Genomic DNA, 27,299 nt, shown 5'->3' on the forward strand with positions numbered 1-27,299 from the left:
CCACAGGATACCTTGGGGATGTCCCAAAGCAGTATCCTTTAAGGGTGGGGACGCTCCTGTGCAGAAAGGAGAATCCGCCGCCCGAAGGAAGCATCCTGAGAGGCGAAGGTGTCAAACCTGTAATACCTCACGAAGGTATGGACAGAAGACCACGTAGCAGCCTTGCAGATCTGAACTGCCGAGGCACCACGTCGAGCTGCCCACGAAGGACCCACAGACCTAGTGGAATGAGCCTTCAGAGAAGGAGGGACCGGTAGGCCTTCATGAAGATAAGCTTCAGAAATAGCCATACGGATCCAGGCTGCCAAAGTTTGCTTTGAAGCAGGCCAACCCTTTTTACAGAAGCCATAGAGGACAACAAAGCGTCCGACTTCCTAAACAAAGAAGTGCGGTCAACATAAGTCCTTAAGGCCCGCACAACATCCAAAGAGGCCTCACCCACGGACAGACCCGGTGAGTTAAAGGCCGGAACAACTATTTCCTCGTTAACCTGAAACTGGGAAACAACTTTGGAAAGAAACTCGGGCCGAGTGCGGAGCACTGCCCTGTTCCCATGAAAAACCAAGAAAGGGGGTCTACAAGAAAGAGCCCCTAACTCAGAAACACGTCTGGCTGAAGCAACGGCCAGAAGGAAAACAGTCTTAGCTGTTAGCCATTTAATATCCACTGAGCCCAGTGGTTCAAACGGCGGTCCTTGGAGAGCCCTCAGGACCACAGCCAAATCCCAAGGCGCCACAGGTGGAACAAAGGGCGGCTGAATACGGAGAACACCTTGCATAAAGGTGCGCACATCCGGGATTGTAGCAATCCTACGGTGAAACCAGACAGATAGGGCCGAAACCTGTACCTTCAAAGAAGCAAGGCGAAGCCCATGATCTAGTCCCGCTAGCAGGAAGGCGAGAATCCGAGACAGACGAAACTCCCGCGGTGCATAACCTCCCGGTCGACACCACTGGAAGAACGTATGCCACACGCGATGGTATATCCTCGCGGAAGACGGTTTCCGAGCTCGTAACATGGTACGCATCACAGAGCTGGCAAACCCCCAGGACCTCAGCATGGCCGTCTCAACAGCCACGCCGCCAAAGACAGCAGAGTCAGGTCCGGGTGAAGACAAGGACCCTGAGACCGAAGGTCCGGTCGTAGCGGCAACCGCAGAGGACTGTCCACGGACAGACCCTGAAGGTCTGAGAACCAGTGCCGTCTGGGCCACGCGGGAGCTATCAACAGGAGCGTCCCTCCTTCCTGTTTGAATTTCCGGATTACCCGTGGAAGAAGGGAGACCGGAGGGAACAGGTATGCGAACCTGAACGTCCACCGGACGGACAGAGCATCCACCAGAGACGCCCCTTCGTCTCTTGTGCGAGACCCGTACACCGGCAACTTGTTGTTGTGCCGGGACGCCATGAGGTCGATTTCTGGAAGACCCCACCTGTCCACCAGTAGTTGAAAAACGTCCGGGTGCAGGGACCATTCCCCTGGATGAACGTCCTGGCGACTTAGAAAGTCCGCCTCCCAATTTAGCACTCCCGGGATGAAGACCGCTGATATGGCCGGAAGATTGCGCTCCGCCCAAACCAGGATCCGAGAGACCTCTACGAGAGCCGCCCGACTGCGAGTTCCTCCTTGCCTGTTTATGTAGGCCACGGTGGTAGCATTGTCCGACTGGACCTGCACCGGGTGACCCTGGAGAAACCGCTGTGCCTGCAGGAGAGCATTGAAGACCGCACGGAGTTCCAAGATATTTATTGGAAGCTCCGCTTCTGTCGGTGTCCACCTGCCCTGAAACAAGTGTGGACCCGAAACTGCTCCCCAGCCCCGAAGACTGGCGTCCGTTGTCAACAGGACCCAATTTGGAACCCAGAACGGACGTCCCTTGTTGAGGTGGGTCATCTTTAACCACCACGCAAGGGACAGGCGAACCTCCGGGGTGAGCACAATCGTCTGGAACTTCAGAGACTGAGGCAGCCCGTTCCACTTGGACAGGATCAGGTGCTGCAGAGGTCTAGAGTGAAACTGGGCGTATTCCACCATGTCGAACACCGACACCATGGAGCCCAGTAAGCTCATCGCCGAGTGTAAGGACACCCGGCGGCTGTGCAGACAACTGCGCACCCTTGACTGTAAAGCAGAGATCTTGTCCTCCGTCACGAAGATCCTTTGCTGTCCCGAGTCCAATAAGGCTCCAAGATGCAGAATCCTCCGAGACGGGATTAGAGTGGACTTCTGCCAGTTAATTAGCCAGCCGTGCCGTTGCAGCAGTGCAATGGTCAGGTCCAAGTGGTGTAACAGGAGCTCTGGAGATCCTGCCACCAATAACAGGTCGTCCAAGTACGGCAACATGCGGACTCCTTGCAGCCGCAGAGAAGCCGCCATGACCGCCATAGCGTCCTGTATGTCCAATGACACCATGTAGTCCCAAGGTTCCAGCGCCAGAATGATGGACCGTAGGGTCTCCATCCGAAACTTCGGGACCCGCAAAGACTTGTTGAGTGCTTTGAGGTTGAGAATCGGACGATATGACCCATTGGGTTTCTGTACCAAAAATAGATTTGAATAGAAACCCTGGCCCCTCTGGGAGAATGGAACAGGCACTATAACTCCAGCCTGGAGCATAGTGTGCAATACCTTCCGCAGCTCCGTAGCCTTGTTCCGGTCTGATGGCAGACCCGTGGTGAAGAATCGAGCCGGGGGTCTGTGCCGGAAGGAGAGGGCGTACCCGTGAGAGACCACCTCCAGAACCCAAGTGTCTGTCGTAGTGAACGACCAACACCGGGAGAACTGCAGCAGGCGGCCTCCCACCCTGGGATCCCCCAAGGGGAGACCCGGACCGTCAGGCCGCAGGCTTGTCATCTGGCTTGGGGGCCGGACGTCTGGTACTCCATGCCTGTTTCCGGGGCTTGACCGATTTCTTAGGGCCAGCCTGTCGAGGAAACGACTGTGGTTTGGGCCTGCCCTGGGCCCTAGATGACCGAAAGGACGATGGTCCAGAACCAGAAGGAGCAGCGGCCGACGGGAGACAAGCAGATTTGGCTGCCGCCAGCGTGGCCACAATCTTATCCAGATCCGGACCGAAGAGAACTTCTCCGGTAAACGGCAACGCTTCCAGACCTTTCTTGGATCTGCGTCCGCCTTCCAGGATCGCAGCCACAAGGTGCGACGAGCAGCTACCGCTGCTGAAGAAATTCTAGACACCAGAGTACTAATGTCTAGAGCCGCCTCGTTGATGTAGGTGGCCGAATCACGGAGATTGCCAATCAACTCCGCTTGTTCGGCCGGACAGTCGGATTCAAAAGAAGCCTCTAATGAATCCGCCCAGCGCTCCATCGCTCTGGCAACCCAGCAAATGGCCATAGCCGGCCGTGCTGCCCCCCCTGCAAGGGAATAAGCGGACTTCAGGCAGATTTCTACCTTGCGGTCCGTAGCATCCTTAAGGGAGGACATGGATGGCATCGGCAATGTGGCACTACGGACAAGACGGGTCACGTGAGAATCCACCTGTGGAGGGGATTCACACTTAGCAAAATAATTATCCGCGAACGGATAAGCCACCGCCAGGCGTCTCTGCGGCTGGTATCTTTTGCCAGGTTGTTTCCACGCCTCCTCTAAATGGTCCACCAACTGACCCGAAAGAGGAAAGACTGTGGCATCGCCCTTCACATCTTTGAAAAAGGCATACTTAGATTTAGCCGCTGGGGGAACTTCGTCCTCAATCACCAAGGCTGTGCGGACCGCCCGAATAAGTCCAGGAATATATACTTTGGACTTAGCATCAGCGTCCTTAGTATGGAAAGGTTCCTGATCGTAAGGATCCAGAATCTCCCCATCATCAGACGTCCCTTCGTCATCCTCATAAGGAGCGGACAGAGACGCCACCGGCCTTTTATGAGGCCGCATCACAGACTCCCCTTGCAACACATCCGACAAGTGCTGTAAAGAACTCGTCAGGGAGTTAACCCACGCTGGCTCCTGAGAACCCGGGAGCGGGGAAATAGGGAGACTGTGTGGTACCACCAATTGTCGTGGGAACCCCTGCCTGGGTGACGACACCACAGACTGCTGGGACAAACCCATCGGAGTAAACGCGGGCTGCGGAGCTATCTGGCCCACTAAAGCTGTTAACGCCTGAGCGAAACAAGCCCAGGGCGGCTCCTGTACCGGTGCTGTAACCGTAATAGGCCGCGCCATGGACAACACTGCCGGCAAAGGCCCTCCGCGCTACCCTCCCCCTCCGCTAACGGTACTTTGCACGTGGTACACTGTAGCCGGAGGGGAAAATCACTTTCAGACATGATGGCACCACGTATGTGACCTCTCTCACCAATTAAGTATTAAATAGGCGAGAGACCACCCTGCAGCACCGCACCGCAAGGGCTTTAGCAGAAAGAACAGGGACAGTAATAAAGCTGACAGTTTAGAGAAGAATAGTTACAGGCAGCGCTAGCACAGTCACATACAATGCAGAGAAATAACAATTCCTGCACTAACAGCGCTGATCACTCAACTACACAGACACAGGGCCTGATAGGACACAGCGCTGCATACACAGACCTGAGCCACAGCGGAGGAGAGGTATGCGGGGGGACCCAGACCACGATGCTTCCTTCCAGACTTCCAGCAGCGTTCACCATGCGTTGCAGAGAAGATGGCCGCCGAGGAGCAGAGAGAAGCTGGCCTGGGGGAGGAGCGCTGACACAGGACCAGTCAGCACAGTGCAGAGAGGGCTGTGTGCAGCGGGGGAGGCGCCGGCTGTGAGACAGGGAAGGCGCGCTCCCCTGGCATGCATTTAACCCCTGGGACGCCGCAGCGCTACCGCTCTGCTGCGGTCCGCTGTCCCAGGGGGTAGTGGAAGCGCAGGTTGGTCGCCTGGCTCCACGCTGCAGCCAGTCCCCAGGGAGCCCCCTGCCTGGGGACTTAGGACCATGTGATCAGCGGGGACCCACCGCGGGACCCCGCTGCTTACCTCTGTCCCCCTTGAATCCGGCCATGGTCCGGAGCATCTGGGGTCACCGCTAGCTGTGACCCCAGACGCCCACCAGCATCCCCGGATCAGTACCGGCGTTCTGGTACCGGCGGGGTGTAGGGAAGACAGCATGGACGTCAGGACTGACTGTCCATGCTGTTCATCCAGATATGCAGCCACAGCTGCATGAAGAAAAAGCTTCAGGGGCTCTTCTAGCCCCCACTCCAACAGGTGCACCCGACTCCGGCCGGGCACCAAACTAAACTGAGGTGCCTTGGCCCGGGGGCGGGGTATAGGAGGGGGACCTAGTGCATCCTGGGAGGCTGAAAGCTTAACTCTTTGGTGCCCTGCGACTGACGTCACACCTATACCCCAAAGTATCCTGTGGATACCCTATGGACCCTGAAGTAGAAAACCCTGAATACACCGGTTATGTTAGGGCAAAGTCAGAGAAAAAGGGAAAGATATATGCTTACAGTATAGAGAGAGACAGGCAGCGCTAGCATAAGTCACATACAATGCAGAAACATATAACTGCAATATGGCACTACAATCAACTACACAGACTCAGTGTCTGGTAGGCTACAGCACTACATACACTAACTCCAGTATGTAGGGGAACCGGACCCTGCGTTTCCCTGAGAGCGCTGTGGCTGTGCCTGAGAGAAAATGGTCGCCGGAGACCTCTGAGTGAGCGTGGTTGGAGGAAAGCAGCTCAGGGAAGTGAGACCTCAGAGGAGTGGCGCCCTGAGCTGAGGGGAGGGGCTGCTTTAATGGGGAAAGCAAACCTCCCCATGCTGATTGTTTACCCACCGAGACGCTGGATTCCCTCTCCATATGTACCCTGATGGCATATTGGATCACATTGGACGGAGCCTGTGTCCACACTCATAGCCTCCGGTCTGTTCCCTGAGATCGGAGGTATGACTGCCAAATCACGGGTCACCGCGAGTGATGACCCGCCTTACCTGTCCCCTTGTCGTCCAGGTTGCAGTTTGGGTCCGTCCGCGGGGCCGGCTAGCGAGGACCCTGGGATGCCCGCCGAAATCCCCAGTCGAAACTGGCGATGTAGCGCCCGGAGGGGTGTCGGAGCGGCAGCGCAGACGTCCTGTGAACAGTCTGCTGCTGCGTGCACAGTATAAAATATAAATAAGTAAAATCATAAAAATAAAAAGCTATTTGGGATGCCTAAGCAGCTCACTGCATAAAGGTGACCTGACTCTGGCCGGGCACCAACGAAACTGAGGTGCCTCTGGCTCGGGAGAGGGGTATAGGGGGATGGACCAATGCATCCTGGGAGCTAAAGCTTAAACTGCGTGGTGCCCAGTCCTCAACCACCACCTACACCCCCAAGGTCTCCCTGTGGAGCCCTATGGACCCTGAAGAGAGAAAGGATTTAACTGAATACCCCCCTAATAATGACAAGTAATTTTTTTAGAAGTACACTCTTAAGACAAAAATATATTTGCACCCAATTTAATGTACACCCAATTTAACTGGAGTAATTACTGGGCGCAATTCAATTGTTTTAGCGCGCCCAATATCCCGTCTAAAGTGACGGGAGTTTGCAGGGCACAAATGAAATGATGCAGATCTTCGCATCGATAGCGCCCAAAGAGGTCGGGTTTAGCAGCGTAAAAACGTTACACCGGACCAAAGTGCCTGGCTCGATCGCGAATAGTGTAGTTTGAGTGCCCAAATGGGTCACTTTTCACGCATTTCAGCTCGCCACCTACGGGGGATGCGAGCTGAAATGCCAACAGCTGTTCGCGCCCGACAGAAGCAATAACTGAATAGCTCCATCGGGCGTGAGAAGGGACCAAAACAATTGAATTGCACCCATTTTCTCCAAAAAACTATTGCTTATCATTTTCCACACTTCTACAAATATGCATATAAACAGACTAATTAAAAACCCAAAATACTTTTATTAGGTCCACTAATACACTTCTAGATTGATTTCCAATGTCAGTTAGGCTTTTTATGGGGTACAGGCTGATTCCAAAATGTGCTGTAGTTTTCGCTGGTTTCACCATGCACAGTTTTCGCACCATGCGTTTTTGCGTGTTTTTGAGATAGGATGGTGAAAACTGGGAGCGCACCAAAACACGCAAATTATGTGAAAACTTCAGACGTTAGAATTTTACAAAAAAAACAGGTGTAGAAAATGTAACTCCTTCAATCTTTAAACCAAAAGCATATTTTAAAAGTATGCATAGTAATAATGATGGTATAGGTTTTAAATCGTTTTTATGTTGTATCTTCTAAAAATACACCAATCCCTTAAATATGAGAACTCCCTTAACAATTCTTTCACTGAATGATTCACCCTTTATTGTTCAGTTTATTTAGTATATAACAAATTCACATCCATATATCCTGGATTCTTAACTAAGTAAATGAAAGTATTACAACAAACTTAATAAAAAACTATTAACAGACATATTTCAACACAGGAAGTTAATTAAACCCCTCTTTTTTGCCAGTAAACGAAACACCAAGGTAACTTTTCCTCCTGCATATATCAGTGTTCTATTTTGAGATCTTAATCTACAATAACCACTGCTCCACAAATAAAAGTCCCGTCATTTATGCAGGCAAATATCCTAAAAGGTCCCCCCACCCCCGCAGACTGACCAAGAAGAAACATCTTCGCAATGAGCCAGTCGACATCTACTGAATCCAGGGGTTCGAATGGAGGTTCCTGAAGTGTGCTGAGAACCACTGACAAATCGCATGGAGTCACAGGAGGGACAAAGGGAGGTTGTATATGTAGAACACCTTGCAGGGAGGTGTGAACATCCGGTAGAGGAGCAATTCTGTGCTGGAACCAGTTGGACAGAGCAGAGACCTGCACTTTCAGAGAGTCCAAGATCCAATCCAGCTTGAACAAAAGCTAGGATTCTAGAAACCCTAAAAACCTGAGGGTCAGTTTCTAGTAGCACACCACTGGAAATATGTATGCCACACTGAGTGATAAATTCTGGCAGACGCCAGCTTATATGCTCTGAGCATGGTCTGGACCACAGAGCTGGAAAACCCTTTAGACTTTGAATATCGGAGTACCAATAGCGTCTCGGCCAAGCCGGAGCTACCAACAGGACCCTGCCCCCCTCTTGCTTGAATTTCCAAAGAACTCGAGGAAGGGAGACCAGAGGAAAGAGGTATGCAAAAATGGAAGGTCCACTTCACAGATAATGCGAGAGCGTACCCATGGGAGACCACCTCTTACCCAGGCGTCTAAGGTGGTCTGACGTCAGAACTGGGCGAACTGAAGCAGTCAGCCTCCCACCCTGAGAGCCCTCAGGGAGAGGCCCACCCAGTCAGGCTGAAGTTTTGTCCTCAGATTTAATAGGTGGACGTCCACCCAGACCTGTTTGGTCCTAGACTTGGAGGCCTTAGTGGATGCAGACTGCTGTGGAAAGGACTGACCGTTAGCTTATCCTTGGGGACAAAAGGACCTAAAAGTTGACATCTGAGGCTTTGTAGTAGATGCAGAGGGCAAGAATGCAGTCTTGGAAGCTGCCAAGGTAGTCACAATCTTGTCCTATTCTGGATCAAACGGTATCTTTCCAGAATAAGGCAGAGACTCCAAAGCCTTTTCAGAGTCCGAATCTGCTTTCCATGAGCGAAGCCAAACAATACGGCAGGCTACCACAGAAGTAGCAGATGCCTTGGAATCTAGGAGACTTGTATCCAAAGCCCCCTCCCCTAAATAGGAGGCTGCATCTCTAATGTGAGATATGTAGGACAGCTGTTCCCTCAAAGCATCAGAGGGAAATGTATCTTCTAGGGCCTCTGCCCAATTCTCAGTGGCTTTTGCCTCCCCAGAAAGCTGACACGAGTGAAGAAACTCTGGCAAAACTACTTTGTCGCTTAATAGTGGCTCTTTTGCCCTCGGAGTGGGTTATGTCTCTATTGGAGGAATAGATTTTATTGCTCTTACAAGTGCAAGAATATTTAATTTTAGAGGGGGGTCCCTAGTCACCCGAAGGGGAGTCACAGTGAGAGAGGTCTGCATCTTCAGCCTCCCCAGATGATAAATCAGAATCTGATAGCTGGGTGGACTGGGAAGCTAACACAGCACGCTTAGTAGGTTTACTAGGTAAGGGTTTCTCCTTTTGCAGAATTTGCCGAAAGGCTGTAGAGGTAGCAAGTATGTCTACCCATGGGGGAAGCAAAGGATTCGCAGGGAGTACCTGCTGCGGCCATTCCATAGGGGGAGCTACCACAGGGACCGCTAGGTGGTCCTCAATTTTTGTTAACACCTATGAAAAAAGCCCAGGGGGAGTCCTGAGGAGAGAAAGCCGGGGCTGAGGGGCCAGGTGCTATATAACAAGATGCACATAGACCATCTTGAATGAGATCCTCTGAAGCTAAGCCTGCTAAACAGGACTTGCAAGACACCAGAGGGGGAGCAGCAGGCTGCTTGTTATTCTTGCCTTTGCTAGACATAGCAGCAAGGATAATGTAGCACACAATCTGGCACAGTGCAGTGAGCAACCCAGATATATGTACAATATAGCAGAGTGTAGTGCGCAACACATATACAGTATCCGATAGCTCTCACAAGTATAGGTAGATGTGAGATACAATAAACCCCCTATACCTCAGTATTTCAAGGTTATAATGAAAGGGAAAGGTATAAGCTGACAGTTGTGAAAAAATAGACAGCAGCGCTAGCACAAGTCACATACAAAGCTGTGGGCACTAAATTCAACTAAACAGCTCACAGCGGCCGGTAGGAAATAGCGCTGTATAGACCTGGTTCTTGGGAGAGGTATAAAAGACGACTGGACCCAGTGTTCCTGGAGACCTGAATGCAGAAAATGACTGCCGTGAGTCTCAGAGAGGGCAGAGGGTGAGGGAGGAGCAGCAAGACCGCAGTGGAATGGTGCCCTGAGCCGGGGGGGGGGGGGGGGGCCGCAGTGAGAGGGCCTTCTCCCCTGTGCTGACATTAACCCTTAGGTCCCTGGCCTTAATCTGTGCCCTGCACCACTATTTGTAATGCCCTGGTGGTCTAGTGGAGTACCGGACGAACCGGGATCCACATCAGCGCCTCCGGTCTGTCTCCTGAGACCAGACTGCACAGACGCAGGTCCCCACATGGAGCGATCCGCCTTACCAGTCCCCCTTGAGTCCCGGCTGCAGTCTAGGGTCCGAGGAGCCCTGCTAGCTAGGTCCCCCTGGAGCCCTGCCGAAAGTACCTAGCTGAGGGCTGGTGTCGCTGCGCCACGGAGGGGTGATTGAGCAGAAGTGCAGACGTCCAAAGGCCTGTCTAGCGCTGCTGCACTGTAGTAAAAATGAAAATAAAATTAAAACTTGGACTGCTTAATAGCAGCCCCACTGTTCTAACAGTGATCCAGCTCCTCCTGCCAGACACCTGAGCATCCTGGGACAGGCAAACGTCCAGTCCTCCAAGTACCACTTACACCCCCTCTCTGTGGAGCCCTATGGACCCTGAAGAAACTTATTTCTAATAACAGACTTGAATACTTAATATACTTCATGAAAGTCCCCAAGCCTAATATGTCATTAAGATAGCTTTATTAACCACACCAGTTTATTTGCACCAGTTTTCTTATACGCACCCAGTAAAGTCAAAGGTCGAACAATTCTGTCCAAAGAGGAAGGATATTCACACTACAACATTTTCACCAGTGGCGTATCCAACCAATCATACCAAACACGTACAAATGCGAAAACATATGATCCCAATACAAAAAGACAAGTTACCACTAGTTTCTCAATGGGGCTTGGAAGAATTACAAAATATAAAAAAGAAAAAAAACACATTGGGAGAGAAAAAAAAAAATCCCACAATGGAAACCACCCACAAGAGTAATGTAGAACCTTGTAATCCATGTTGAGAAGGGGTTAACTAACCACATAACACAGCACCTTAGTCTGTTTACAGTTCAGGGCTGCTGTCCCATAATGCCCTGGGTCAGTCCTCTATAAATAGTGAGCTGAAGGCTATTTATAGGACCGATCAAGTTATAACTGATTAGCACAAACCAGTGACAAGGGACAGTACATAAGAGCTTGAGATGTCCAGCTGAAAAGGGATAAAGAGATATGTACAGCAAACAGGTTTACAGTGATAAAGAATTGTTCAATATTGCAGACCGTCAATTTTCTTACCACTGCACATTTAGAAGTATATTAAAGTAGGGGGACCCCATGCCACAATACACCTTACTCCATATACAAGGACACAAATGCATACATAATAAATTACTTAACAGTAGAGATCAGTACATTTGCCAGTCGAATTGCCTCCTACCACCAATGTAATGTTTAAGGTGCACGAAAAACAAACCATTACAACAGCTGTTCATGTTCCTATTAGAAGGGTCACAGATTCTGGAGTACTAGTGTGACACAGAAACCTGGGTGATCCAGAAAATCTGCAATACAAGTATCTTCCACGCCATTAAAGAAACCATTGGTATAACTCCATGCTGCCAGTTTCCCAAGGGCACCACTACCTCTGTAATACAGAACTAGGAAGTTGACACCGCTTGTCACTTGCAACTTACAAATTGATCACAGGCTGCAACAGCCACTAAAGAAGCCCTGAGATAGCACCTGGATAATGTAACCTCCACTTAAGTGCCATCAGTGGCCACACAGTTATGAAATCCAAAAACTTTGCTTGTGAATGGCGCATGGGTAATAGGAGGGGGAAAGGGGAAAAAGATAAAAAAAAATGGTTGAAGTTCTGCTACTTTAAATGTTGCAAGAAAAGTATCAGTCCACATCGATCCTTAATTTATATGGGTTGTGAAGATCAGTTTAGAAATATAAAAAAAACTCAGCACGAGCCCAGCTTGTGAAGGACCATCAGTAATGTAAAAAATAAATATACATATATATATATATACATACACATACACACATACGAGAGCTTTATATAATGTGTACTCCATTACAAAGCAACATAACACTACTCACTCAAAAAAAAAAAAAAAAACACCCACAGGAAAAACTTCACACTAAACATTATTACCAAGTGACGAGAGTACAGAGTTGGGGTTGTAGAATTCTCAGGTCACAAGACAGAATGCACAAATCTGATAAATAGTCCACACAATCCATTACCCCTTTCATGTGAAGGAGGAACACAAAAACTATGAAAGATCATAGACCTCAAATGTTGCATTCCATTTATAAACCAGATATTCAGCAGCATAGTACAACTGAGGATATTACAGTTCTGGACACATCTACAAACATTTCAACACTATCAGATAGCTCATACTTACAAGGCTAATGCTGGGTAAACACTGATATATCGTTCATACAGCCGACGTACTTAGGCTAGCGAGTACACGCGACATACATCTGAGAACGTCATCAACCACAGATATACTGTGATGGCTGTGCTGCACGGCAGATACGATATATCGTGAAGGCATATCATGCACATCTGACGGTGTGTACGGGAAACCCACAAACCGACTCGTTACACGGGTGGCAGGAACCATTGACATGGTTGTCACAACTAGCCGGGCAAATTTAAATGCCCACTCAGTAGTGATGTCTGGCCAGACATATCGAGCGGCCAACTGCATTGCTTACCAAATCAGCCGTTCGGTCAGCTTGACGTCGGCCGGCCGCCAGGTTCCTCAGGTGTGTACCCAGAACAACACCTAAATGAGCAACAAACAAGACACAAGGGACTAGTCTGGAAGGGAATATAAAATGGAGATGGTGGTTGATGATATGTAGTAGCACCAGCCTGGATCTCAATGAGTAAATGCTAGTTTTTTTTTTTATTATTAGATTCACAAAGATCTACTTATATTGTATCATCTGCTCATGTATAGAGCATTTCCTTCAACATGAACAGTATTTTCTCTGGCTAATTATCACACTGAGAAATTAATCGGGGTACTTGAGAAGAGAATGAATGCCAAGTTAAGAACTTTCCTGCAGTCAACTGAGCTACTGTGACAGCACTAGCCCTGCTCACAATTGCCTGCTTAGAGAAGCACTCCTTGACCCAATAGCATGGCAATCCGACACAGATAAGGGAGCACGATGGTGGACATGTTGTGGTCAAGTAGAAGTACTTCAGAAATTGTAAATGTATTATTCAGCTCATGCCTACACAGTTTTTTAGATAAATTAACACAAATAAAATAAATACAATACAAAACAGTAAACCAATGCATAAATACATATAGCAAGAATACAACACATTACAGTAAACCAGGGAATGAAGAGTACAGCGGGAAGGGTAGGACATGCAGTGGTGAAGTCACAAGATAGACGATTCTGTACCCATCGTATGGGCGAGAAAACTGATGGAGAAGCTGAAGGGGACAAAAGATAAAAGACGAGGACCACTGGTGATAATAACACAGGCAAGTGGGAAGAGGGTAAAGCTTGAGACCTGAAATTGAAAGTAAATAAGGGGCTCCCCCTTATGATCCACCGTTTACTTAAAATCCGATGTACAGCAGCTCAATTATGTTCACCACCTCAAAGCCAAGTACGACAAACCATTTAAGTGCTGATAGAGCCTTAGCAGAGGTTACCTTAAAAAATGTGAGAAGATAATCAGATATATAGTGAAAATCACTGTTGCAGTTTCATATGATATAGGTTAAAAGCCCTGTGTTTGCACAGAAAGCAACAGTGTGCCACTGCACAAACAGTTTAGCTTACAGTTTTACATTTTTTCACCTAGTTGGCCCTGCAAATGATTTAAACCCTCATTGTATTTCCCCATTTGTAGAGATACTGCTGCAGTGAGTTTACGTATGTATATGGGCAACCTCTGATTTCACACACTAACATCAAATGCTGGCCCTTCTTCCTGTAACTCTCACATATAGACTCATTGACCATAACATTAAAACCACCTTCCCAATATTGTGTAGGTCCCCCTTGTTTCACCAAAAGAGCTCTGACATATCGAGGCATGGACTCCACGAGACCTCTGAAGGTGTCCTGTGGTATCTAGTAACAAGACGTTAGCAGCAGATCCTTTAAGTCCTGTAAGTTGTGAGGTGGGCCTCCATGACTCAGACTTATTTTTCCAGCACATCCCACAGGTACTCAATTGGATACAGATCTAGGGAATTGGGATGCCAAGTCAACACCTTGAACTCTGTCATGTTCCGCCTACCATTCCTGAACAAAGTTTGCAGAGTGGCAGGGGCATTATCTCGCTGAAAGAGGCTACTACCATCAGGGTATACCATTGCAATGAAAAGGTGTACTATGGGCGGAATTCAATTGATTTCGCGGCCCGCATCTCCCGTCTAAAGTGACAGGAGATCGCGGGCCGCTATTCAATTGTGCCAGCGTTTCACGCTGATCGCACCCAAAGTGGTCGGGTTTAGCCGTGTAAAACGGCTAACCCCGACCAAAGTGCTGGGCGCGATTGCGAAAAGGGCCGTTTGGGCGCCCAAACAGGACACTTTTCGCCGATTTCAGCCCGCACCCCTCTGGGGCTGCGAGCTGAAATTGAGCGCTAGTAGCTAATCGCACCCGACAGGAGCAACAATAGAATAGCTCCGTCGGGTGCGAAGAGGGGAATAATCAATTGAATTCCGCCCTTTGTCTGCAACAATGTTTAGGTGGCATATGTCAAAATAAAGTAACTTCCAAATGAATGACTGGACCCAAGGTTTCCTAGCAGAACATTGCTCAGAGCATCACACTGCCTCCGCAAGCCTGTCTTCTTCTCATAATGCATCCAGGAGTCATCTCTTTTCCAGGTAAACAACGCACACCCACACAGCCGTCCACATAGGTAAAAAAACAATTCACCAGACCACACCACCTTTTTCCAATGCTCCTTGGTCCAGTTCTGGCGTTCACATGCCCATTGTAGGCATTTTTCGACGTGGACAGAGGTTAGCATGGACACTGACAGATCTGCGGCTATGCACGGTGTGTTCTGACCCTGTACCTTTCATAGCCAGCATTAACTTTTCCAGCAATTTGTGCTACAGTAGTTTTTCTTTGGAATCAAACCAGCCTTCGCTGCCCACAGTTATCAATGAGCCTTGGGCACCTATGACCCTGTTGCCAGTTCACTTTTGGTAGGAACGAACCACTGCATACCGGGTACACTCCGTCTAGCCATCACAATTTGGCCTTTGTTTGAAATCACGCAGATCCTTAAGTTTGCCTGCTTCCAACACATCAACTTCAAAAACCGCCAGTTCATTTGCGGTCTAATGTATCACACCGCTTGATAGGTGTCATGGCCCCCATACACCGGCGTTTCCCTTCTGGCGGTAGGTGTATGGGGGTCCTCACTGTAGCAAGATAATCAATGTTATGCACTTCAACTGAGTGGTTTTAATCTTTTGGCTGATCGGTGTACATCACTTCATATATTAAAGTTGTTCCTGTAATTGAACAGGAATTAAAAAAAGTGAAGCGGAGACATGGTCACAGACCAAACTGCACTACATATGGTTCTCTCTAAATTACCTTGCAACAGCGATTTTCACTATATCTCGGATTATCTTGTCACATTTTTTAAGGTGTGAGTAACTTGCCACATTAAGGCCGAAAATAAAAGTATTAAATGTAGGGATGGGGCAAATGTGCTCAAGAAACTTTGTAGTATCAAAACTAAGGATATAATCTTGCAAGCAATGCTCAGGTTCATAAGATTAGTCAGTCTTGAGTCCACAATACAGCCCAAGTAAAAGATTATTTAAATAAATAATACCTGAAGCAATATGTCTGGCAGTAAAAGACTGTTTTAACCAGCTATTAGTCAAACTCCATGCAGAGGACCACATAAAAGGTAACTGACTACTCTTATTAAATGTAAGCAAATGGGAGCAGTTATTTTCAAAGTCACAGTTAGGAATGAAGTTTGACATACAGAAAAAGGTTATGTCAAACAGCCTCCATTAAATTGTCTCATCCCACCTCTTGGATTAATTCAGCTTCATTCATTGAACAGATAACTCTAATGAAACACCACATTTGGAAAGAGGAGGTACGAAGCCAAACACCTGCTAATGTAGAAGGGAACAATTGCTTACATTACATCTATACTAATATTATATGAACGTTGTATCTGTTTAGGGGCGATTGATTCGAGGCAGTGCGATGTTAAATAGCACCAGGAAAAAGTTCCTGGAGCTATTCAATTGACAGTGCTGTTAATCCAGACTAAAGGATTTTTGCTCTCACATTCCTAAGGTGATAGCAGAAATCTGACTAAACTAGTGCTGCAATGCTTAGTACATGTGCTAACATCGCGGATGGCACTTAAGTCTTAAGGGTGGTATCCACTTAGTGATATACAAACGACAGCACGATTGCAACATTGCAATCGTGCTGTCGTTTGTGTAGCTAGTGATGTGCCTAGACTGAACGTTCACTCGTTCAGTCCCGGCACATCCCTCATCCTCGCACATGCAAAACCTGACGAGATCGTCAGGTTGACCTGCATTCACGGGCGAAGTCGGAAGCGACCCGCGGGCACGCACATCGCGGGTCGCTTCCGTCAAAAACATCCCCGATGCATGCACGATTTGCAAGCGATTGCATGAGAACGACATGTTTGTTCCAAGTTGGTACGAAAACTACTGAATTGATTTTCAAAAAACAGCATTATTTTGTTGTTGAAACTTCTAGAAATAGCATGGCACAATATTGCAGGTAAAAGTAGTTAAAATCTTAATTTTAATATAAAAAAAAAAAAAAGTCAGGCACAGTGAGGAACCTCTTGTACACCCCCTCCCAATGACTAATAACACACTTGGAGGGGTTTAAATAGCATAATGTGTCCAATCAAGACATGCCAGCTTTCAGGTAAACTTCCCTAAATTGCTCAATAATCGGTTAAATGATGAGGTAGTGTTGTATTGATTGGAGAGGGGTATTAGAACTTGCAGATGAGAGGTAAGTGTTTATTCCAACTTTTTACAAACTTGTAAAACACTGAAAAACTACTATACAGACATACTGGAAAGACTGGCTGAAAAACACTTGCATGATCATTTTTTCCACCTTTATAATAAACAGTGCAAAAATCACGCATGACACTTTCCCCTATGACAGCTAACAGCCTGCCATATAGTCCTGCTAATTCAGTTGTCACTTTTTGGGGGTACAGGGTGATTCCTCACTTTTCCATGCACTTCTCCCAGGTCGTATTTTGTAGAAAAATCACACTCCCTCACTGCGACTAACGCAAACTGGCATTTCTAATTGGATCTCATTTCTTGGGTGCGCGCGCTTTCATGCAATGTATGCGAGTTTAATGAAACTCACACCTAATTGGATTGAATCCCAAACTCTACAATAAGAGGACAAAACATAAAGCAAGAGCTCCTGATTTTTCTAGCTTGTCTACATTACCCTCAAGACTACAAGTTACTGAGAAGTTCTGTAACCTAAGAAATGTGCGAGGACAGAGATTCAGTGTGCAGGAAATCTAGAGAGACTTCTAGCAGCTTTATAATGTACAGTGGGTTCTAGGTCATTACATTGGTAAGCCTTATATGAGTGATAAATAAAATAAGTTACATATTGTGCTAATGAATACTGAAGCAACAGAATTACGCAAATACGGTTTACTGGCGTTTACACTCTAATTGTTCTATTATGAAACATGCTAGAACCAACACAAGAATTAACAACATTCAAGCTTGTACAATAGGCTAGAAACCGTTATCCATGCTCAGCTTAAAACATCTTAAAAAAAAAAAAAAAAAAAAAACCAGTGTCCTCATCCCCAAGTTTAATATATGTGTTACCATCAAAATGAATTTTGGGGAAAACAATAATCAGCAAACACACTCCATGACACCTCCAATGCAGAGACGCTCATTTGTTCCCAGTTGTATTATCAAAATTCCAAACTCTTCCAAATACCATAGGTAACAAGGTTGTGGTCTGAAATTTACAGAGCTTCCAAGTTCTTCTTACACAGGGAGCATAGTACTTGTTAAGGTGCATACACACGTAACGATTTTTTGAATGATTTGTCGTTATCGTTCAAAAAATCAGTTTGTGTTTTAACGAACGATAATCATTCAAGCGCGCTCCCGTTTGTAGTTATCGTTCATTTCAGACTGTCCAACATAACGATTTTCATTAAGGGAAGGAACATTTTTCAGTCATCGTAAAAATAGTTCACTTTTTCAAGGGAAAATCTGTCAGAAAATCGTTTGTTACAAAATCGTTACGCGTGTATGCACCTTTAGAGATCAAATGTTAGAAACACCTAAAACCAACACTGCAACATTAATTACACAGTATCTAAATCTACATATGCTGTTCTATTACACAGCACAGATAAATAAAAGCATCACTTAAATATTTAAGTTTGGAAACACACAAAAAAAATAAAAAGCGCGTCATCCTTCACTTTAGCAAAAGACAGAACAGACAAATGATTATTAATCCTCACAAATCAGCGATTGTATTTAAAACAATTGTTAACACTATTAGTGAAATAAGTATTAAGCCACTAAAGCAATGAGCAGCTTACCAGGAAGGAGACGCAAGCTTATCTTGTATACATGCACAGTGAGGATAATTGTGAAGGAACAACTAGAAAAAAAATACCCAATCTCTAAAGGGTCACAGTTGGGGGAACAGCGGTGTAATAACATCTTGGGCTCTTCCAAAAAAACATAAAATATTGCCAACATGTTAGTTGAAAAAGTTAAAGAACAAATGTAGATTGGGGTTTGCCAAACTCAATTTGGATATGTTTCTACAATACATACTTGATATCTTACTTTTTTATTTTTTAACAGAAAATATAAATATAAAGAATTCCACTGTCCCAAAAAAGGACAGATAAGATGCTAGTTTTCGGGCCTGCTATCAAACTGTATGTTTCTAGGTTGGTAATCAGGTGCGATGGTCAGAAGAGAGCAAAATTAGAGTCTTTGGTCACTCATACCATCAGAATATTAGGCATTATATGGAGGCACAAAGAGAAAGGAGCCTCATATTGGGATATATGGCAGTGAATTACTGATGTTCTAGAGCTGAAAATAAAAAAATTGTTGAAAGGAAATACAAATCAACATTTTGCAGTGGTCATATCAGTCTCGGCTTAATCGCCATAGAAAACTAGTGTTCCGACTGGAAGAAGAAAGCTCAGAAATGTACACACAGGGAGTGATTCAATTGTTTTTGTAGCGGCTATTTCTTTGGGACGCCCGAAGGAGCAATTCAATTGTTGCTCTGTTCGGGCACGTATAGCTGCAGGCGCACACATACATTTCTGCTCACAGCCTCCAGAGGTGGCAGACAAAAATTTGTGATAAACCCATCTAAAGATTCGACACCATCGATAATGTAAACATTTTGCATTAGGAACAGTCCAATGTGTTTACAACTTCATTATAAAATTATAGGAAACGTTGTGCCGTTATCCATTTGAGAATAGACTGTAATAAGTACTGAAAACATGGGATCCAAAAACTTTGGGTCCAAATGTTGTTTTGCAGGGGGAATTAATTACCTATATTAAGGTATTTTTTGTCCATTTATTGGTGTAATTTCTTCATTACTTTTGTGATCTATATTTAAAGTATACCAATACTTGAGGGCACTGTATATATGGAGAGTAAAAACCAGGCACTTAACACCACCATGATTAACTTTAGTAAACAAAAGAACCTGAAATAAATAATTGAATAAATTAACACACATATATATTGAGAGAATAAGTGTGTGTTGACTCTTCACAATATATTTTTCTTCAAAAGGCCAATTTTATCTTCTATAAAAGAAATACATTTACAATTTTCTATACTACTTACCTGGATTTAGTGTTCCACACATGGTTGTAATACAGAAGGACCTGATTTGCTTAGATTGTCACAGTGGAGTGTACAGTCAGTCCTCACATTTAGCTTGCTGTTGTAACAATATTAGGAAATCCCTAATAACCGCAAATACGTCTCTGGCCTACTGAAGTACGTCGCAATGGCGGCGGGCATGATGATACGTTCCCATGTACAGTGCAACAATCCATGTTTTTTATGAAGAACCAATATCAGTGGTCCCTCGTAATTCATGTAAGGGAAGGGGGTATTATGATAACCATTTTTTTAGTAGGAAAAAATTAGCATTTCGATACAGATTAGTGGTAAAAAAAAAACTATATGCAAGTATTTTCCAAATAAGTTCCATATGACCAACACTGCATAAATCAGAGGCAACAAACCAAACTACATACAGTAAGGAAACAGCCTGAACCACAGTCATCAAGTAGGGCTTTTTCTCATCTCTTTGGAAACAAATGGTCAAGTATTATTTTGTTGCCTAAAAATAAAGGCAATGAATGAAAGAAGAATTTAAAAAAATAAATATATAAATCTACAACATATCATCCACATTATTTATATAGCACCAAATATATTATGCAGTGCTATACAGAGAACATGCAAAAATTTACAATCCCTATGAAATTGGAGTTTAATCTAAGGTCCCTACATCACACACATTTTGTGACAAGTTATTTAGCTACCCTTGTGTTTGTGGACTAGAAGAGAAAACCAGAGTACCCAGAAGTAACTCTCACATGGGGGAAGAGCACACAAACTTCACACAGATATCATCCTGGTTGGAACTGAACACAAAACTCCAGGACTGTCCTTCCCATATAACAATAAGTGGCCATCCATATCCAAACATAAAAAATATTATATAAAGAAGTCTTTATAGCTGGCAGACTGTATTGTGAACCGAACTAACCATAGTGCTCTATAATTAGATATGTAGACAAACTGTCACCACATTATGCATACAAACTTAACATAGCACGCATGAAACATATGGGAGGGGGGTGATGGAACAACAGATACTTCCTGTAAGGGCCCAAACTTTCTATTTTCCACTAGATCAGTGTTTCTCAAACTGTCACATCAGGATCCCTAATGTGGGGTACACACTTGGCCAACAAATTGATTTTGGCAAGTATGTGACTGTCACACTTAATTGGCCAACCCCGTTGTGTCTGGCCAGAAGCAGCAGTGTTGGCGTCATTTTGACTGCTCCGTGTGGCCAGCATATGGGTGGGTAGGTAGGTCGTACACACTGGCAGATGCCAACTATATTATATATATATATATATATATATCTGCAAGATATTTTGCATCCGATTTGCTGCGATACATCTGTAAATAACGTTGTTCACATACACTAGGTGTACTCACGAACCAATGACCATTTCCCAGAGCTACTAGCAGGTGCAAAGGTAAAGTCATTACTAACCGTCACATTTCCAAAGATCAATAGGTTACTTGGAGAACATGAACTGTCAGGGGTCCTGGGGAAAGGGTTTGAGAAACACTGTACTAGATAACTACATGAAACTTGACGAGGACATTGTCACCTGCAGTTCTAGGCATTTGAATTTACCTTTAAGTCAAATATGAAGGTTTTACAACAACATCTAACTATCACGATTTTGAGCTGGATAGATAGAACTTGTCTTTTAAAAATGCACTACGGTGTCTAATTTAGGGCCACTCGTTAATAACCATAAATGGTGCTCCAACCAGTCAGCTCCTAACTGTCGTGTCTGAAAAATGAGTTAGGAGCACCATTTAAGATTAGTAACGGGTGACAAAAATATTACTCGTTGATAAATCTGGGCCTTAGGGGCGTATGTATCAAAGCTGGGAAAGAGATCAAATTGTGAGAGAAAAAGTATTAACCAATCAGCTTCCATTTTACATGATGTGTTTAAAAAATGATAGTTATGAGCAGATTGGCAATTTTATTTTTTACAATTTTATCCAACCAGTGTTCTCCCCAGAGAATTTTGCCAACTGGGTGGCATCAAGAAGTAGCCGTGTGTTATCCGCAATAAATAGTGCCCAGATACTGCCCAATAATTGCTTTTTGGACACATTTTTTAAACAGGGCCCAGATACTGCCACATTTTTTAGGGACTTTTTTTTTATATAATTTTTTTAATAGCACCCAATTGCTGGCTACATAGGAGGGTGCCCAGTTACAGGAGGACCACTCTCTTCACAGTTCTGTCAGTTACTGTTCCCACTGGCAACCGCGGCACCCTTCCCCTTATACAGGGGGAGGGATCTTCTCTGCCCTCCCGTCTGTCACTGTGACGCAGATGTAGAAATGTCAGCGCAGTGCAACTTTCGGCTGCATTGCAAAGACTGAGAGGAAGCAGTGCAGCACAACTTTCAGCACGTCACCTTGCCGGGTGGCAGGAGATTATTATTGGGCGGAATGCCCGACAATTACAGCGTGGGGAGAACACTTACCACTCTTCCTGCTTTGATAAATAACCCTAAGTGTTGTGCTTTTCATATGCTGGTGATGCATTTACCTCATCCACCTGTGTATCCTTGAAACATGCTTCTTGCACTGTCCTGTATAACATTTATTATAAAATTTACATAATAATGTCTTATATACAGTAGGCAGTTTAATTTCATGCTATTCTTGCATTTATGCTTCTTGAATGACCTGAATTTTTTGTCTGTGGACCCTTCACACTTTTAAAATAAGCTTTAGTTCCCTACAGTTTTGTAGCGCGCCTTAAAAAATTAAATACGCCTGTTTATACTTTTATGAATCTGTACCTTACTTAAATTGCCATCATGTTTGCTAGTTAAATACACCTGTTTATACTTTTATGAATCTGTACCTTACTTAAATTGCCATCATGTTTGCTAGTTAAATACGCCTGTTTATACTTTTATGAATCTGTACCTTACTTAAATTGCCATCATGTTTGCTAGGTTGCAGTTTCTCTAATGTACAACACACTGAGGTTGTGCAGAGGCCTGATTGTGTGCAGGTGGGCCAAACAAAATAAAGCAAGCGAGGACAGTCATTTACCTATAGGATTTACAATACATCCCAAATTGGCATCCTCTGCTCTGGGGTGCATTAACAGTGTATGTCAGGGTTTCCCAAACTCAGTCCCTCAAGGCACCGTACCACTCCAGGTTTTGAGGATATCTATGTTTAAGCACAGATTGTATAATAAAACTGACTGAGGTACTAATTAAGTCATCTGTGCTTAAGCATGGATATCTTAAAAACCTGGTCTGTTAGGGTGGCTTGAGGACTGAGTTTGGGAACCACAGATGTGTATTAAAGTAATAGTAGTATTCAGCATACATCTTAACAGCAGACAATGTCAAAGCAAGCAACAAGCAGCTAAAAGAAATGTAATAATCCGGACACACTACTTTTTTTGTGCCACAGCATCTTCAAAGACATCAAAACGTTGCCAAATCCTTAAGGCCCCCACATACGGAGCGATATAGCGGCCGATCCGACGGATTGGAACAATATCGCAGCTATATCATTCCGTGTGTGGGCATGATATTGGCCACTGCGGGCTCCTGTGAGGACGTCCTTCGCTCCTCCAGATCTTGCTTTCTGTCTGCACAAGAGATCTGGAGAATCCAAGGACGATCTAATGCTTGTCTATGCGGGGGGAGAGGCCGGCATATCGGGCAGCGGATCGCTCAGTGTGTGGGGAGTACCAGATATGTCGGCTGTCGGATCGTGCATCGCTGGATGCACATCGCACAGTGTATTGGGCCCTTTAGAGTCCATTTCTTAAGCTGCTCATATACTGCATAGAACTCATTCTGGATCTGATCAAACGTCCATTCTGAATGATAATCCTTCAGTGTATGGACATGAAAGAATCTTCCACAGCACAAAGAAAATGGTCAAGATAGTTTGCTTAGCAAAACGGTCCGATCGTCATTCAGCCATATCAGTGTTGTGAAGTGCAGGATGTGCCCATGCAATTTTTGATCATTGCTCCTCTCCTTGTCTGTTGCGTTTTATCGTCTGCACAAACTGATTGTGTTACTTTTTTGCTTTATCTGATGAAACTTGCCAAAAAGGTCTATCAACAAGAATATGAGTTATATTGTGGTACCAATGGGGCAATACAACTGACATAACCACACAAGGGGTCAAAACATTTGCAGTATACCTACAGTAACACAAATGTTTTGCTGAACAACATTTGGATGCAGAGTTAAGGTTGGGAACACAATGTTTTCAACACCAACAGGTCAATAAAATGAGAAATAAAAGGAAACATGGATTTTGGACACTGAAGACCCTGTGCTCTGGTGCTAAATAACAGTACTCAATGAGGTAAAGACACCAAACACCTGATCTACAGCAGTAATAACTGACGGGTCTATTTATCAAGCAGTGAAAAGTGTGGAGATGTGAACCAGTGGAGCAGTTGCCCATAGCAACCAATCAGCTTTGAAGTAGCATTGATCAAGTACGGTCTATAAAATTATAGGTAGGAGCTGATTGGTTGCTATGGCTAACTTCTCCACACATTTCACTGCTTGATAAATAGACCCGAGAGACTAATTGTAACAATGCTCAGCATATACCTACTGTGACACAGGCTTGAACCAATGTGTCCTCCACACGTCAGAAGACACACTCACACATTACTTACATACAGTACTAAACCTGCGCACATGGAGCACAGTGTGACACATGCATGTGGGGGTCAGGCAGTAAGTATGCAGGAAGGGATCACACGCCGGAGTGTGATAGTGATGACGCCAGAGCCAGGTGACACTGTATGGGCTCCCCATGTACACACACACCGGGCACACTGACTGCACTTAGCCCCCTGCCATCTGGGCTCCTCCTCCAAGGGCAAGCTGCATCTGACCGACAGGAACTAGGCCACAGCCTCGGTCTTTCCTGGAAGCTACAGGCACCCAGTGCCGGGCGTGGGCAGGGAGCGGGTACCGGGGGCACGCTATGGATCACGAGGGAGACGACAAGAGCCCCAGGACCGGCAGCACCTGGGCTCATCCGCGGTCACCGGGCGCTGTACGGGCCGGATCCTCCGCTTCCTGGCGGCGCTGTCCGCGTACACTCACCCCCCCCCCAGCAACAGGTCCCCGGGCCGGCCCCGCACATGCCTGACACCTGCTGTCACCCATTGATCACCGGTGTCACACGCGGCAATGTACCTGCCCGGGGTTACACGGTGCTGGGAAGAGTGTGACCGGTCGTTGCTTGTCCCCTGCCCAGGGTGAGTGGCCAAAGCCGGCCGTTGTGTGATGAGCCGTCCTCTCCCGCTACACTGCCGCTGCCTCCCGGTCCCCCCTCAGCTACCAGCCACCCGCCCAGCACCCCGGCCCCGCCACTCACATTGCTGTGCGGATCGATGGCCTGCAGCAGCCTCTCCCTGATCTCCCGCGGGGATACCGGAGCCGCTGTCATTGCCTCTGTCCGGGGATCACTGCGGAGGGCGGCGCGGCATGTTCCCGGAGAGGGGGACACACAGTTGCCCGGCGGGTACCGGGAGCCCTGGATACCGGAGACTCCCAGACGCGTCTCTCCAGCTGGAGTGGAGCGACCGGGAGCCCCGAGGCACGACGGGAAATCCGCCGCCGCACGCTTTGTGACGCCACAGAGGCGACGTCCTTGCGTCACAATTCCTTTGGGCAGCACGCACGTCACGCACGGACGTTTGCACGTACAGCTCCCTCCCCCGAAGCGGAAGTGTCAAGAGCAGTAGCATTGATTGAGCTGTCAAAGGTTCAGTCAGTCTGTGGGTGCTGGGAAGAAGCCGCACACGCAGTGTCTCAGGTGGCCTAGTGACATGGGCACAGCGGAATCTCTTACACTGCAGACACAAGTGCAGTCATTTTTTTACTAGAATATATATAGAAGTATACTCCCTTTGGGATCAAACGTAATATGCAATAACACAAAAAATGTGTTTGAGGATACAATTACATTTAGAAACATGAGCATAAGGACCTTATGAGGAGACATATCAAGTAAGTTGCCCACAACAGCTTAGTATTTATCCATTATTTAAATTGATAGGATGAAGCTGATAAGTTACCCTTAACTTTATGTATTTGCCACCCTTCCTCATCACAGCCATTACATAAAATATGGACTCTAGTACTGGCAAAGTATTGCTGTCTATTAGACATTTTTATTTTGTGCTATTTTAGTCACTTCGATTATATCTTTAACATTAATTACATACTCATTCAGGTTAGGAAGACATCACAAAACCTTTTCACTATTAGCCTTAAAATGTATAAACGGGATGCAGTCAGGATACCGGCAGGCGCTATCCCGCCCCCCAATATCCTGAGACGGGGCTAAAGATAGGCGTCAAAATCCTGACGCCTACAATTAGCTCCACCACTAAATCCCGACTCCCGGCATACTGAGCAAAGGTAAGCCGGGTGTCTTAGCGTGTAGCCACAGGGGATGGGGGGGTGCCTGAGTTAGGTACCACGCCAGGAGAGTTGGTATTTAGGCACTAACTGGGGGGAGGTTAGGGTTAGGTACCTCTAACGGAGGGTTAGGGGGTGGAGAGGGGAGGGTTAGGATACTTACCTTTAGCTGTTGGAATTTCGACCCACCAGGCTGCTGCTGTTGGAATTTCAACCCGGCAGCTAAACAGCCACCAGCATTACATACCGATTCCGTATAAACAGTGGTGTCAGTTCTAGCTGTCATTCATAAACCATACAAAATGTCCAGTTCTTGTGAGGATTGTTTTAAACTGCACTGTTGCACTTTAAAATTACAGGTTGAGTCTCCCATATCCAAATATTCCTAAATACAGATTTTTTTTTTTTTTTTAAGCATGACTAAGATAGTGAAACCTTTGCTTTTTGATAGTTCAAGTACTCAAACTTTGCTTAAGGCACAAAATGATAAAAAAATACTGTATAAGATTACCTTCAGGCTATGTATAAGGTGTTCAAAAAGAAAAACGGGGGAATACACAGGCACTGGAATGAACTGTTTTACTAAGAAGCTGCTTGAAAAAAGAGGGTTTGTCAGACCCAATATACAAGAAAGCAGCGCTAGATAATCGACCCATACAATGTTAGTAAGAAATATGAATGAATTTATTACAATTATATAAAATATCTCAATGAATCATTGACATGTAGTTAAACAAATAAAACAGATTACAGCATATAAAACATTAAGCCTCTCTTTCCAATAAAGGTAAAAATAGCCTGTTCCTACAAATGTTTCCGGATTTTGAATAAATGTTAATCACACTCTGTCTTTTTTAGGTATAACGTATATGTCCAACGTATAGTTACCAATTCTCGTCACCAAATAGAGGGATTTTACTATTAACATACAGTCCTGGTATATGTTTTATATATAAGGTGTATATGAAAAATGATTTTCATGTATATATACAAACTTTGTTTGATGCACAAAATTATTACAAATATTGTATAAAATTACCTGGAGGCTGTGTGTATAAGGTGTATATGAAACATAAATGCATTCTGTGTTTAGATTTGGGTCCCATTCCCAAGATATCTCATTATGGTAAGCACATATT

General features: G+C 45.6%; 1 protein-coding gene across 1 annotated transcript in view; it reads right to left on the reverse strand.

Moving 5' to 3' along the window:
• Window positions 1-25,394, reverse strand: part of LOC148479046 (mediator of RNA polymerase II transcription subunit 26-like) — a 36,425-nt gene extending 11,031 nt beyond the window's left edge. Inside the window, exon 1 of the mRNA XM_088455020.1 lies at window positions 25,112-25,394. Within this exon, the coding sequence (XP_088311146.1) occupies window positions 25,112-25,183 (72 nt within the window). The 5' untranslated portion in view covers window positions 25,184-25,394. The remainder of the gene's footprint in view (window positions 1-25,111) is intronic.
• Between the last annotated feature and the right edge of the window lie 1,905 nt (window positions 25,395-27,299).

This window comes from Taudactylus pleione, unplaced genomic scaffold, assembly GCF_031769625.1.
Source record: "Taudactylus pleione unplaced genomic scaffold, aTauple2 ptg000641l, whole genome shotgun sequence".
In the NCBI taxonomy this organism is placed as follows: Eukaryota; Metazoa; Chordata; class Amphibia; order Anura; family Myobatrachidae; genus Taudactylus; species Taudactylus pleione.